Source organism: Dermacentor variabilis, unplaced genomic scaffold, assembly GCF_050947875.1.
Source record: "Dermacentor variabilis isolate Ectoservices unplaced genomic scaffold, ASM5094787v1 scaffold_12, whole genome shotgun sequence".
Lineage (NCBI taxonomy): Eukaryota > Metazoa > Arthropoda > Arachnida > Ixodida > Ixodidae > Dermacentor > Dermacentor variabilis.
The window spans coordinates 9,093,601-9,108,139 of record NW_027460280.1 but is presented as its reverse complement, the minus strand read 5'-3'; the positions used below and the strand labels follow the sequence as shown (position 1 = coordinate 9,108,139).

Sequence of the window (14,539 nt, the reverse complement as noted above, 5' to 3'; positions counted from 1 at the left end):
GTGGTTGCCCTTGAAGCATGGCTCCACACAGAGCGGTTTGTTGCACTCAGCGCACATGTACCTTGTGCCCTTGCGACGTTTTTGCTGCCGAGTGGTGTTGGCGCAGACGTGGCACCTACTCTGTGTACTGCTTCCCTGAGCAGCCGTGGGAGGCAACTTCTGAATAAAGTGCCAAAAAAGGAAACGCATGCACGGTGGCATCCTTCGTATGTGGACCCCTGGGAGCAACAAACGAGCAACAGGCGGCCACCCTTTGAGTGATAAGAACGAGATAGCCATCAGTTTTGCGAGCGAAAGAAGCCGAAAGCGCGTGCGAAACGAAACCAAACTAACCGCCGCGCGCCCGCGAGGGTGCCAATGCGCGAACGGTAGCAGACGCGCCGGAGGAAAAAAAGACTATACAACGAAAACCGAAAGAGAGAGACGCGAGAAAAAAATTCCATGTATTCTCACATAGTGGCAGCACATGCCAGGCAAGAAAAAAAATAACATCCTCCGACAGGTGGGCTGCCGAGGCGCGTAAGCACATTATTCAACTTTTGACGCTCTTCCACGTACTGAGGGCAGTCACACAGCACGACCTATAGTCTCTTTCACATTGCAGAGTTCATAGTATAGCGACTCGGTGCGTTACATGAGGTGCATGTACCCGCGCGTAAAGGCCACCCCCAGCCTAAGTCTGTGCAGGAGGCTGGCACAGCTGCGTCGAATTTTTGGTGGTGGCCTAACTTTCAAGGTGGGGTCCAATATTTGGAGTCATTCTGTGGCGATTATCCGGACTGTCTAAGTGCTTTTCTGTCTCTGTTCGGATGACACTTGAAAGAAGGCAGTTGGCGTCCGCTTTTGAAAAAGGAATCGCAAGCAGTGGCTCTGGTTCTTCGAGTGCCTTCTTCGCTTCGGCATCGGCCAGTTCATTGCTGTGTACACCACAGCGACTACTGGGAACCCATTGAAATGTAATGTGGTGGCCGTTCTCTTCCGCTAAAGTGTATAGCTTGGGTGTCTGAAGAGCCAATGCTCTGTAAGAGCTTTCTTTCATTACGACTCTAAGTAGCTGCAGAGCTGATTTTGCATCACTAAAGACTGTCCATACTTGAAGAGGCTGTTGAAAAATATAGTGCACTACCTCTCTGATTGCCACTAGTTCTGCGGATGTTGGTGTTGTCTTGTTTCACAAACGAAACCTATGAATGGCTTGATGCACAGGCACAACGAAAGCCGCACCAGGTGCATGTGATGAGACCGATCCGTCTGTATATACGTTCACCGATGAGCCATATTCGTTCGACATATATTCAAGCGATCACAACCGAATCCAACTGGAATTTGGTGCCTGATGAGAAATGCAAGTTGAAGAAGCAGTATTTGTCAGAGCGTGATGTTGCACAGATAGCAGAGCACCTGGAAACAACAACATAAGAGAAGTACGAGTGCCTAGTCGAAAGAGTGTGAGATCGAACATGCCATACCACTGGTAAGCGACAGCAATATAAAGGGAAGAGGTGGTAAGACAAGGAAATTCAGTCGGCAATCAGAGTGCAAAGGGTGGCATGCAGTAAGCCCCAGACAGTGGTGAAGGAAAAACAATTGGAGCAACTCCCAGGGCGTCTATCAAGTTGACATTTCCAAATTCCCTGAGTTTCCCAGGTTTTCCCTGAGTGCCTTTGCAAAATTACCTGAGTGATGGAGAACTGTTTTATGTCAAGATGAGCTGAAACCATATCGCCCGATGCTGTCAATCTCTAGTAAGCACGAAAAAAAAAAAAACCCGATTTAAAACATGCTACAATGATCTTGTGAAGTCCTTCTACTTAGAGCGTAGAACCTTCCCCGGCTCACACAACAAACTATCCTGAGTGCAGGCTACAACTTTCCGCCTGCTACAAACCAATACATATACCCCTCGTTACAACTTTACAACAATATCTACCCAGACACATACCCCAATCCCACGTGCCATACCTGCAAGACACAGCCAGCCACACTTCGACACATTCTTTGGGACTGTACTCAACAATACCCCGACACTAACCCCATGACCCTCTCGTCGAGATGGCACGCTGCCCTGTGTAGCTCCAACCTTGACCACCAACTCTGGGCGACTCAGCAGGCCTGCGAGGCGGTGAAGAGGCAACACCTCGATGTCCCCACGTGGGAGGCCTAGGCCCAGCCACCACCTCTAGCTGGTTTCAATAAAGTTTATTCAGTCAGTCAATCCAATTTGAATACTATACTAATAATAATTCAAAAAGAGAATAGAAGGGAGGGGTTAGTAAAATGCATAGCAAATAAAATGTCTTCGGAAAAAACGGCAAATCGAGCCGGACATTCTCAAATATGAATAAAAAAGGAGATGCATACAGAAGCAAACATTTTCGAATATGAGCTATTTCTATCAACTGATAGCAAGCTCATTCATATGAGGCCCAAACTTTGTCACAAATGAGTTCTCTCTCAGCAGCTGGTAAGTCAACCTCAACTGTCCTGACATACCCTCAGCCCCCGCACAATGCCTCAGTGTTGCGTTTCACTGATTTAAAGATTTCATTTTGGCTTGAATGAGGGACACCTGCATGTCAGTGCCAGCCAACAATTTGTTTTTTTGAGCTCAAGCTCCTTCAAAGAAGTGGTGGCACGCTTCCTTTCCTGTTCATTTCTCAATGTGTACATCCTTTCTGTTCTTGTCGTCCTTCTGCCGCGTGTTTGCCCCATGGACCATTTGAAGCATCCTCTTGATTAGTTGTACAGTCAACATCCGATTTTTCGCACTCCCTAGGGGCCGCGAAGACATCCGAAAAACCAGGAAGTTTGAAAAAAGGAGGATGACAAAAAATGAATGCATGTCTTTTAATGACCTTAGGGCTCAAAATCGCCACAGACACATCTGAAAAAGTTCTGAAGGGCTGCCGGTACACTTATTAGGCATATTGGTGTTCATACTATGACAGGAGATGGCGGGTGCACGCGTGTATAAATAAGGAATACATACTGTGTCCCGTGACAATTGCCCCTTCCCGTGCTTACGCTTCACCGCAATACTTTCATGTATGATACACCGCGTAACATTTCTGTACTGAGGCGAAGCCGACTTTCGGGAACCAGCATTATGCAATGCATTATGCTTTCCAAGCTTCTAAGCCAATCGCGAGGACCACAAAGGCGGAGTTGGTGCCATTGCTCACAGCAGCGAATCCTTTCAATGAAAAACACAGCACCGAATGGCAAGAAGCTTAATATCGAACGTCAAAGCAGCTAGGCATGGCGTTGCTGTGGTGGTAGTTACGCGTCTGCCAGTGAATCTCCGTGTGAGTGCCGGTTCGAGGTGGCGAGATAATCAACATCAAAGGTGGTGGCTTTGAATAATACCATTTCAGACCTGTGGTTATGGAAAAAAAGTCTGGACAGTCGGACGGCGAAGGGTTCTTGCATCCGAAATTTCAGGCGTTCTTATAAATTGACCCTATGGGATAAGTGGTGGTGCCGTGAAGCCGTCTGAATTATTGGATGTCCATGAAGTCGGCTGTTAACTGCACAATGGCAACTCTTCCAGCGCCGACATGGCGTCAAAGACAATTCGTTGCAATTCCTTTGTTACTCGAGCCAGCATTACCGCGACTTTAGTTCCCTTTTGATAAAATTGCAGCTAATTTTACCTGATAAAATAAAGAAATCCTTGAGTTTTCCCTGAGTATTTCCAGGCTATTGAAAATTCCTGAGAATTTCAGGTTTTCCCAGTTGGTAGACACCTTGCTGTTAGTTTATTTCTCTCCTGTACATTTTTGTCACAACAAACAGACAAGAGGCAAAGCATTGCAAGCAGACTTTATTTCTATGAACCGTTTTCTGTGAATGTCCTTTTCAGAGCTAACAGGTATGCAAAATCCAAGTGGGCACACTTGCATGAGTGACATGGCGCTCCTGCTGTAGTACAGAAATCCATGTACTGACCTAATTAGGGTACTTTTGAACCAGCACTAAACTGTGGCTGAAAGTACACTGGCACATGCTAAATACATAAATCATGGCTTTGCATTCCTAATATAGTGATGCATTCAAAACCCAATGTGCGACAGTTGTGTAAAATATCTTAAAACTTTAAAGTTTATGCAAACAACAGCACAATGATTTATGCCTAAAGGTGTAACTATAGCGGACACTAAGAACTGAATGAAATTTACTCACCAGAGGAAACTAAGCTTCTCCTTCGGAGGCAAGTAATAATAAAAACAACTGCCAGTGTTCACACAAGCATCATGGAAGATAGCTTCGTATGTGTATAAACCGCTGCACCAAGTGATAAAAACATGCATAAAGCCATAATGGGACGCTGCACCCATAAGCTCCTAAAGCCATAATGGGACGCTGTACCCATAAGCTTCATAGTGTACTGACCTAGCCTGAAGTACCAAAAGCAGCGCCCTAAGTGCACTACCTTCAGACAGAGAAGCTGCACCAGCAGCAACAATAATGTGGTGGACGCTTCAAGACAATGCTTGCACCAACAAGAGGCCATGTTACAATGGTGTGGAGGTGGGCACGCACTTGGGAACACCTGCCATTTGATGACAACCCAGAATACTGCAAGTGACCTGAATAAAAGTAGCCAGAGATCAAGATACAAAGGATTGTAAGGTAGTTCACTGTGCAGCATTTTGCTTGTGCTGCTCTAAATGGCTCTTTTTTAATGTAGAAGCCAGTGAAGATTAAAAAAAAGATGTGTGTGGGGGGGTATGAATAGCAAGCGACTAGATCCAATGTCAGACACACCAAAGCAAGGAAAAAAAATCCTCAATGAATGCAAAATATATTATTTACCAGGTGGGCAGTGAAAAGAGAAAGTGGACGTAAGCCAAAAAGGGAGAATGTGTAGCTCAGGGAATGGGCTTTGCATAATAATTAAATGAGTACCTATGCTCAAATTTTCTGCAGAAGTGCTGCTCTCCACTTGGCATCTATCAAAGGCAAAGTTATTGTTGAGCCCAAAAGAAGCATCCCTCAGCTAGGTAGCGACATATGCTTGGGTTCTGTGGTGACAGCCGAACCAGTGACCCTCAAAAGAGCTTGGCTCGCCGCTTGAGGTCATTGCGTTTCCACTCGGGTAGACGGTAAAACTCCAGCCGGCTCATGTGGAACAGTGCCTGGAATTCCTCATTGGATAGATGACGCTGAAATGACAAAGGTAACCAAATATGATCCTTGTAAGCAAAGTAAATGGGGCAATTCCACAAGAGATCAAACATGCATATCTCCTTATATTTGTTCTGTCTTGTTTTTTATATGACGTGTAGGAATATTCAAACTGCATGGAACAAAAAATTTTATTCCCAGAAAAGTGTTCCCAGTAAGCCGAAAAAATATTTGAAAGACGGCACAAGTGTCCTTCTATTGCTTAGCAGAACATTTTATGATTTCATGACCAAATTAAATGCTAACTAAAAACGTTGCATCGAAAAACTTTTCTGCTCATTTTAATACGCTTCACAGTAAATTAGTTCCATGCATTTTTTTTTGCTGTCCATAAACTAAAAAGATGTAAAAAAATTCCAAACATGGCCCAAATCAGAAAAGTTCTGTAACTTTGATGCGTCTTGGCGCGATTTGTTTCACACAGAAGCTTGAAAAAAGTGTCAAACATAGAACGTTCTCTTTTTAACATTTATGCAAAATATATCTTCCTACATGAAACACAAGAGAAGAAAAGTTAAATAAACAAGTAAAAAAAATAATTAAAAAGAATACACATATGGTTCCAATTTTTTGAAAAATTTTTGATGAAGTTTGTTTATGTACGGCAAAATGTGGGCACGTTATGTTTCCTCATTTGCTTTATTCACAAAATACAACGGGTTAAAGTGACCCATGAAAACATGCTGGCTTCAGTACCTTTGCTGGTTGTCTGTCAGTTTGCATTGTACACAAATCTAGTTCTAATTTCTTTGCTGTTTTAGAACTTCACTCTCGCAGCTTGTTTTCAACAAATGTATTGTCAGATTTTATTTGTGTCTAGCATGTGCGGGGGTGGAGGGCTGCCGCATTCTAAAGTGCTAATGCGTACTGAGTTTGCAGCCTACAGCCTCTGTAAGTATCACACTTATGCCTCCATTAGGTGCTTGCAAATAGCATGCGAGACACCGCCAGTGCATGTTGTGGCTGACTTTGCCAAAACCCACCTGGTGCACTTTGTAATCACCTGTAAGTGGCACCAAGGCAAACTAATCTGCAAGCGATGGTACGCTTCTATAATAAGCAGGAGCGCCATTATGGAAGCGCTAATTCACTGCCTGGTCTTCATCCCCAACGTGCAATGGATATTGGAACCTTCTTCGGCAGCACCACATCCCCCCCCCAACTCACACTGTGCCTTTCTCAAAACTTATCCGAGTCATTTCACGAGCTGTTTATTTCGTTTCCAGTCATCACATGTTTTCCGTGTCACTCACAGATAACGTCTTCCTGTCTTACCTTCACCTTCATTTCTGCATTTCAGCTGTCCGAAAAAGAGCAGTGCAGCATAACTGAGCCAAAGTTGCCTAATTTATGATGTTTTGTCAGCACCTTGCCGACGCTCTTTCCCATGCCGAGAACAGCAGAGGTTACTACTGGAGGCACAAAACGGACATTGTTCTTCGATAACGAACATGGGCCACATGTTTTCACAGTGAAAAGCTTTAGATGGCCTTGCTTATAAAACATGAAACCGTGAGACACTCTGGAGCCCGTCACGACAGTGGCACAGAAAAACCAACAGAAAGAGTGTGGTGCAGTTCAGTATAAACGTTTCGAATTGGTATAGCTGTTCACTACATGCGATGTACCCAAGCATTCTGTGCTCATTATTTATGCATTCACAAGAAGAAGAATGCTAATAAAAAAAAATTACTGACGATTACGTTACTTCCTAATGCGAAATTTGAGCGCAGCAAATAAGCTGTTTCACCTTTTGGATAGATTGAGGCAAAGAAATCGAGCAACACATGTATGCGCTATCACAGAATTTTTTTTTTATTTTTCACACGTATTCCTTTAACAAAGACTCCACTAACAGTTCTTGACAGTCATGAAGGAAGCTTTGTGGTCGGAGAAATAGACTGATATATGTTCGACTTGGTACACCAATGCTTGATTCTCAAAGACGAGATCTATACAAGTGCCTCGCGAGGTTGTCACAGCCGTGGGGGAAGCAGAGGCTAAGCGCCGCCGCCGAGAAGACCCTGCCGTTCGACCGCCGAAGCGGAGGCTCATTGCCGCCGTCGAGAGCAACCAGCAGTAAGCGAGGCTGAAGCAGAAGCTCATCGCCGCCGCCGAGAAGACCCTGCAGTTCGCGCCGCCGAAGCGGAGGCTCATCGCCGCCGTCGAGAGCAACCAGCAGTAAGCGGAAGCGGAGGGGGGCGGCGTGTACACCCAGCGGCAAACGATGGGGGCAGAAGCGCGCGCAGCAAGCGGACAACACGATAAAGGGAGGAGGGAAGAGATAGTAGCGACTGACTGATGCCTTTGACTGATACTCTTTCTGCATGGCGGCGACGGTGTTCTATGCAGTCACGTTATCTTGACTCTCTAGCGGCGTCAGCGGCATCCAGCGGTATCAGTCGGTCGCTGCTAGCGCTGGGGGGATGAAAGGGGGGCGGAGCTGGTTACGAGGCCGACGACAACGCCGACGACAACGGCGACAACGACGCGAAACCCAGGAACGGACGCCAAAGAGCTGCGCTCTAAAAAAATGTTCGTCGCATAAACACTTTGGATGTTGCCTCCCTGCAGAAGCTACTGCCAGAGGCTGAGGATATTTGAGGTACTGAAGAAGTCTGCCAGCACTGCTTTATGCTCCTCAAGGAAATCCTGTCTTCATCTAGTGACACCCACAGTGAAGCAGACTAAGCATTCCTTCAGGAAGAAGAAGCGATTGATGACTTGAAGAGGTATGTTCACCTTTCTCCTGATGTCTCACCATTGAAGCCACCATCTTCCATTCACAAACGCAGCAGACTGTCTTACGGAAAGAGAAAATGGGTCGAGATTGAAAGTGTCGCATTGACAAACATACACTCAACTTCAAGCGCTGTACATGAAAGTGTCAGTACACCTAACTGCCTGTGACAGAATGTTGTGCATGCCCTGGCTGGTTATATAGCTTGAAGCAAGCGTACAAGGTTTCAAAGTCCTATCGAGAGCGCCCCCATCTCTGAGCCATTGTGCCACCAGAAGATAAAAACAAACCCGTTCAAGAGGCAGTCCCAGCTGTCACAACGTACATGCTCAGAAATTCCCGAAATTGGCACGAGCAGCATGGAATGCAGTCAGGTTTTGATCCATACACGAGGTCATGGTTAAGCCTATCGGATGTGCAGTACGGTCCACTCTTAGAGGGAATAAGCGAGTGCGTGGCCGGCGGCCCACACGGCACTAACTGGCGGTGAGATTTGTAAATGTGGCGACGCATGCACAGAGTCGTAACGGTGGCGCGCGCATGCCCCGCTTTGTCTGCTACTTCTCCGCCCCAGTACTCAGCAAGCACTGGAGAGCACTTCTGTTTTTCTGCGGTGTGATTTATCTAGCCGCCACTCTGCTTGCTGCTCAGCGGGTAATCGGCAAGCTGAAAAAAAAAAAAGATGTTGCTTGTTTCTGCAGTCTCTCGCCAGTTTTAACTCGACTAGTTATTGTTCGTTAAAGCAACAACATTCGCAGAAGCTCCATAGTTCGGATATTTGCGATATCAATTGGAGATGCAGTTTTAAGAAAATTATTCTGTTACACCAACATGTGCATGCAATGAAATAAGGTGTGTGAAACTGTGGAATTCTGCAAAAGTGATAATGAAGCCTGTCACTTCCGTAACCTTGTGTCTCACAAATAAGCTAGTCACATGTTTTTCACATACTGCTCGCAGCAACTGGCCACTTTTGATAAGAAACGAGGAAGTTGAAGCCCAATGCAGTGAGCATACCAAGCTTACCCTTCAAACCATAAAATGCCTGCCTATTCGACAAGTGGGAGGCAGAGTTGGTATCAGTTGCTTCACACTGCGGAAAAAAAAAAAAAAGCAGCAGTGCCAGCACGCGCCGAGCGCTGGGGTGGAAAAGTAGCAGATGACATGGGGCACGCAGTGCCCTTATGAATCTAGGCGCATGCTCCACCTTTCCGAATCTCGCCAGCAGCTAGCACTTTGCCAACCGCTGGCCAAGTGCTTGCGTGTTCCCTTAAGAGTGGGGACGTACTGTACAAGCTGCGCTCGACTACTTCACCAAAGATGAAGGGTGCTCTTGGGAGAGCCCGAACAAGGAGGATGCTGTGTCAGTCATCATGAACAGCCAGATAGAGTATGTCTCAAAGCGGTTTATGACACATTCTGGCTGTGAGACATTCCAGATGTTCAAAGCAGCTTACCCCAAAAGTGCCATCGCCCTGCCAAAGTTTTACAGCCTGCATCAAAAATGTGTGCTGCTCCCACCACAAGAGGTTTGTGTCAGCGTTTATTGCGTTAATGCCAACCTTTGTGTCTACACGCTTGAGAACGTAAATGGCAAGGAGATCTCATTGGAAGGCATGAAAGCATTGTGCCTTTGCGGCTCCCCAACCGCAGATTGTATGTTAGGTGAATGCAAGCACTGCCCATGGAGTGAAAGCCTCACTTTGGCCAGTCTGGGAATGGTCGATGAGGATGAGGTCACATTTGCTGTTTGGGAAAGCGGCGACTTGATCAAGATGCCTTGAACCCCTTTTGTGAAAGAGCTCGGCAAATGGACGACAAAATGAATTTCTCACGAATACATACACGTCACTTAAGCCGCGGCTATTCATGAGGCAAAGAAGTTCGAGCAGCACGGAAACATTGTACTGCATTTTGATTTTGCAGAAAACTTGACTGTCCTTTGCTCAAATTAAACACAATCGTACCATTGGCACAAGAAACAAATCTCCATTTTCACCTGTGTCACCACGACTAAGAAAGCAACACACAGTTTTGCTGTCATAAGCAACGACATGCATAATGACGCAGTTCACGCCTGCTACGCCCAATGTATAGTGCACAAAGTGTTAGATGAAAAAGCACCCATCTATTGTTGCATAACATACGTCAGCGATAATGCAGCAAGTCATTTTGAAAATAAAATAGGTACCAACTGTATGAGTTGTGCCACTACAAGTATACGTCCACGAGGTAGATATTTTCCCCCACCGGATGTGGGAAGAATGCCTGTGACGGTGTGGGTGAACTCCTTAAGCACTAAGCTTCCCTGCACAGCCTGAGGTCAGGAAACGCTGCCTCCTTTCAGTTAGCACATGAGATGGTCTCCCACCTCAGCAGCAACCTCAAGAATGTGGCCCTGCTCTTCGGGAATACAATTTTCTGTTCCGTGCAGGTTGAATATTCCTACACGACATATAAAAAAACCAGACAAAACAAAAATATCAAGCGGATACGCATGCTTGATCTCGAGGAGTGTGTGTTGGGAGGCTAGTTGGTAAGACGTTTTTTTGTAAACTTAAACTGCGCTAGGGATGAGACACTGAGGTAGAAGAGGATTGGATGAACACCAGATCATAACCGCGAGTGTTCGCAGAGTGTTCCATGGTCACACGGTTATGATCTGGCTTGGGCATGAACATAGTTCGAAGAGGCAGCATTGTGTGATTTCAATAAACCAGTTGTTAGTCTGCGTTAGTCCTGTCTTCATCTACTTCGGTGTCTCGTCCCTAGTGCAGTTTTAAGGTCACAAAAAAAAATATCTGATCTCTTGTGGAATCACCCAATGGTTTGTCCATGCATTCGTTGTCTTGTAACAATCCATCCACTGTAATATCAAAAAGCCTAGTGCTTGTCCCCAGCATAGTGGTTTCAAATAATGGTAGCAGTGTGCAGTGCTGCAACCTCTAGTGCTTCAATTAAAAACCAGCAGTGGTAATCAGAGTGCCTCCTCATTTATTCAATTGTTCCAAAAGTCACCAATACTCGATTTATTTCTAGGGTTGTGCGAATACAGAGTGGTAGATTTCGAGTAAAGAAAAAAAACAGCGAATCAAATATTAGAAAATGTAAAACTTTATGCTTAAAAATTTTTGTGGGGAAAAAAAAAACAGGATGGTGCACATGCCCAGGGGTTTACTCACATTGCGCAACAATAAACAATCAGGGAAAGCATGGGAAAAGCGGGAGATGGAAATTCAAGACGATGAGCAAAGCGAGAACAAGGTAAAAGCGGGAGTCAACATTCTGACAAGTGTTGTCTTTTTCAAGGCAAGTCCACTTGACATCGTTTCAAGGCCTTGGAAATGATAAGTCCACTTGCCGAAACGTTGGCTCCCACTTTTACCTTGTTCTTGCTTTGCTCATCGTCAAGAAGCGGTCAGCAACTCTATTTCATACATAGCCAGCAACACTGCATAAGTAGTCCAGCCTTTCTCAGGGCAGTTTCTATGGAATAATTATTACAACTTCTAGAACCAAGATTACTTCTTCCAGTACAGATGACATAGCACACTTTGGTCACAAGCTCAGTTGATGCAGTCTGCTAGTTTAACGGTGAATAGGTTCAGATTTTCAATGCCTTTCATGTAAATGAGGGAGTGCACAGTGGTACTTGCACTCAGTGAGCCAACATGGCAATGGGTGGTGCATTGCGAATGCCAACTGGGAATGAATAGTCTGCACTGTTGTTGACGCAATCCAATTTTAAACCTCCTGTAAGGAAGAAGTGCGCCGTGCAGAGCTCCGCAGCCGGATCGCCAATGCTACTGAAGTGGGGCTCGGGCTAGACGCTGTTCCTGGTGTGACTGGCTAAGCCTACGCTGTTGCGTCTTCTTGTCCGCGTCCATCGTGCCGTCCAAAGCTGTGTCGGACTTCTTTGCCATAATTGGTGGAGGTTTGCTGGGTCTCCTGTCATCCTGAAATTGCGCAGCCAGACTCTCCCTGCAATCATGACCACCGCAAGCGCCACGAGCTTACCACCACCTGCTCGCCAGTCCTCCGTATGCCCCGGCACACTCCGTCAGTGGGACCCTCCCACCTTCAGTGGCACTGACGACCACAAGGTTGATGACTGGCTCTCATCATACGAATGCGTCATTCTGAACAACAAATGGGATGACATCACGAAATTGACCACCGTCCCTTTTTACCTCACCGCAATTGCCCACTTGTGGTTTCGGAACCACGAAAGCGAAGTGCCAAGCTGGACGGTGTTCAAGACAAAGTTCAGCGAGGTCTTCGGCCGCCCTGCTGTTCAAAAGCTTCGTGCCGAACAGCGTCTGCAGTTGCGCTCTCAGCAGCCTGGTGAGACCTTTACCAGCTACATCGAAGATGTCATCGATCTCTGTAAACGCGTTGATGCATCCATGACTGAGGGAAATAAAATCAAGCATATAATGAAGGGTATCGACAAGGACGCATTTCAGATGCTCATTTCAATGAGCCCCTCTACTGTTGCACAAGTTATTGAACTGTGCCAAAGCTATGACGAGCTCCGCCGTCAACACATCCTCACTCGCCGTCCTGCTTCCTATCAGGAATCGTTGTCCGGCTTGACCTCCCCTATTCAAGATTCCACCCTCCTCTCGCAGATCAAGGCTTTCGTCCGGGAAGAAGGAGCTCGCCAGCTCTCCCTAATCTCCAACCCGCCGGAGTCAAGTTCATCCCTTAGTCCGACCCTACGACATGTTATAGAAGAACAAGTGTCCGAGGTCCTTCCTCTGGAATGGGCGCCTCAACTCACCGCCCCATCGACTTATGCCGACGCCGTCGCACGACCACAACCACCGACCTTCCGGGCTCCGCCTCCGATGCCTAGCCCTGTTTTTAATCCCTGGCGCACACCGGACAATCGGCCCATCTACTATTCATGCAGTATTCCCGGACACGTTGCACGCCTGTGCTGCCGCCATCCACTTCATCCACGTGACGACCCACACACAGCTGCGTACGACCATCCATTGTCTTACGCTCCAGACCACGATTTACACCTTCTCCGCTCAAGCCTTCGCCCAGTTTCCGACCGCCGTTCTCCATCTCCTCGTCGTCGCTCGCTCTCCCCGATGCGTTGACGTCCCTCTACTGCTGACACGGAAAACTAAGTGGAGCAGTTCCCGAGGCAAGAACTGCGTCATCGTCGCAACGCTCAAGCCCTCTTCTTTCGCCGCCCAACGTTATTGATGTCGCTGTTGAAGGCGTCTCTGTGCTTGCCCTCATTGACACAGGTGCCGCCATATGTGCATTGACGGTATCCTGCTGAGGCACTTCACCCAGATTCAACAAAGGCCCACTTGCTGGAGGAGTTCCTGGTGTACCTAAGTGAATGGGAAGCTCATGCAAAGAACACGGGAGGCTTCCTGAGTAATTCTACAGCGAGTGGATTGCGTGTCACTATAACCAGTGTGCTAGAACTGCTACCTTATCTCACAGAGAAAGTAGGATTTAAATACTTAATGACTTCGAAAACCAGCCAAGACCGATTACAGAATTTATTTGGTATTATACGTCAGTCATCCAGCAGCAATGACCATCCCACACCAACCCAGTTTTTGTTAATCATCAGTTGTCTTTTGTTCTATGGTCTTGTGAAAATAGCCAGGGGACCAGGGTGAGCTAGCTTCATTGCTGGAGATTGAGGCCTGTGCTGACACTCTGCCACATGACAAGTCAGTTGATAATGCAAGCACTGTGGATGAGTCAATTTCTGTGCCAGCACCTGTTGACCACAACCAGCATATTGCTAGAAGCGATTCCACGCCAATATTTTGTGTTGTTGGCTATATTGCACGAAAGTGTACGACGAAAATGAATTGCCAAGTTTGTACAAGCCCGCTAAAAACGTCACCCCAAGGGGAAGCTTTTCAGCTTGCTCGCTTGACAAACTTTCGTGACAAAGGGGGACTGTTGTACTTTTCAAGTCATCTATACAGTTTTGTGAACAACCTGGAAAATACGTTCACATAGCACTTCTCCTGCAACAAGCTGCATTCGGACAGCATTTTGGATGTACTGGGAGTTGTGAAAGAAAGGTTTTCACAAGAAGTTGGGTGCACACAACATGCCACAGTTCTATCGGCAAACATAATCAGCTTTTTAGTAGTGACGCGTTTGCATTTTTTTGTCAAAGGCATTAATTCTGAGAGGTCAGAGAAGTAGGAAAAGGCAAAACATTTAAAGTTGAGCTGCTGCTCATGAAGCGTAAGTGTCAAGTGATGAAGAGTGAGAATGGCTGTGTCAAATTTTCATTAACTTGTGCCCAGAACTTGAGAGAGTCGCCTTCTATCTTTGTTAGCTGTCCATTTTCATAGTGCATGTATTATAGCCTTGTGTAGAAATAGCTAGTTCATAGTGCCAAGGTTGTGAAGAATAGCTCAAAGGATATCCAGCTGAAAGCATTTAAGCTGTTGCTCACATGGCATTAATAGCTTGTGGTAAATGTTTTGAAGTATGTTTGCGTCAGAGTCAGCATCGGCAGTAATTTCACGTACCTGTAAAACGCATGCGTGACGAAACAATGCTCTTTTTTTCCGAATAAATACTAAAAGGATCCAGTTGTTTACATGTGTTAACCGC

General features: G+C 46.2%; 1 protein-coding gene across 5 annotated transcripts in view; it reads right to left on the bottom strand.

The window, feature by feature from the left end:
• Positions 1 to 3,803: 3,803 nt before the first annotated feature.
• Unc-115a (actin binding LIM protein Uncoordinated 115a) overlaps positions 3,804 to 14,539 on the bottom strand; it is a 593,933-nt gene continuing 583,197 nt past the window's right edge. For all 5 annotated transcript variants that reach the window (XM_075676601.1, XM_075676600.1, XM_075676598.1 and 2 more), the window contains one exon: positions 3,804 to 5,165. In XM_075676601.1, the coding sequence (XP_075532716.1) occupies positions 5,052 to 5,165 (114 nt within the window). In that variant the 3' untranslated portion in view covers positions 3,804 to 5,051. The remainder of the gene's footprint in view (positions 5,166 to 14,539) is intronic.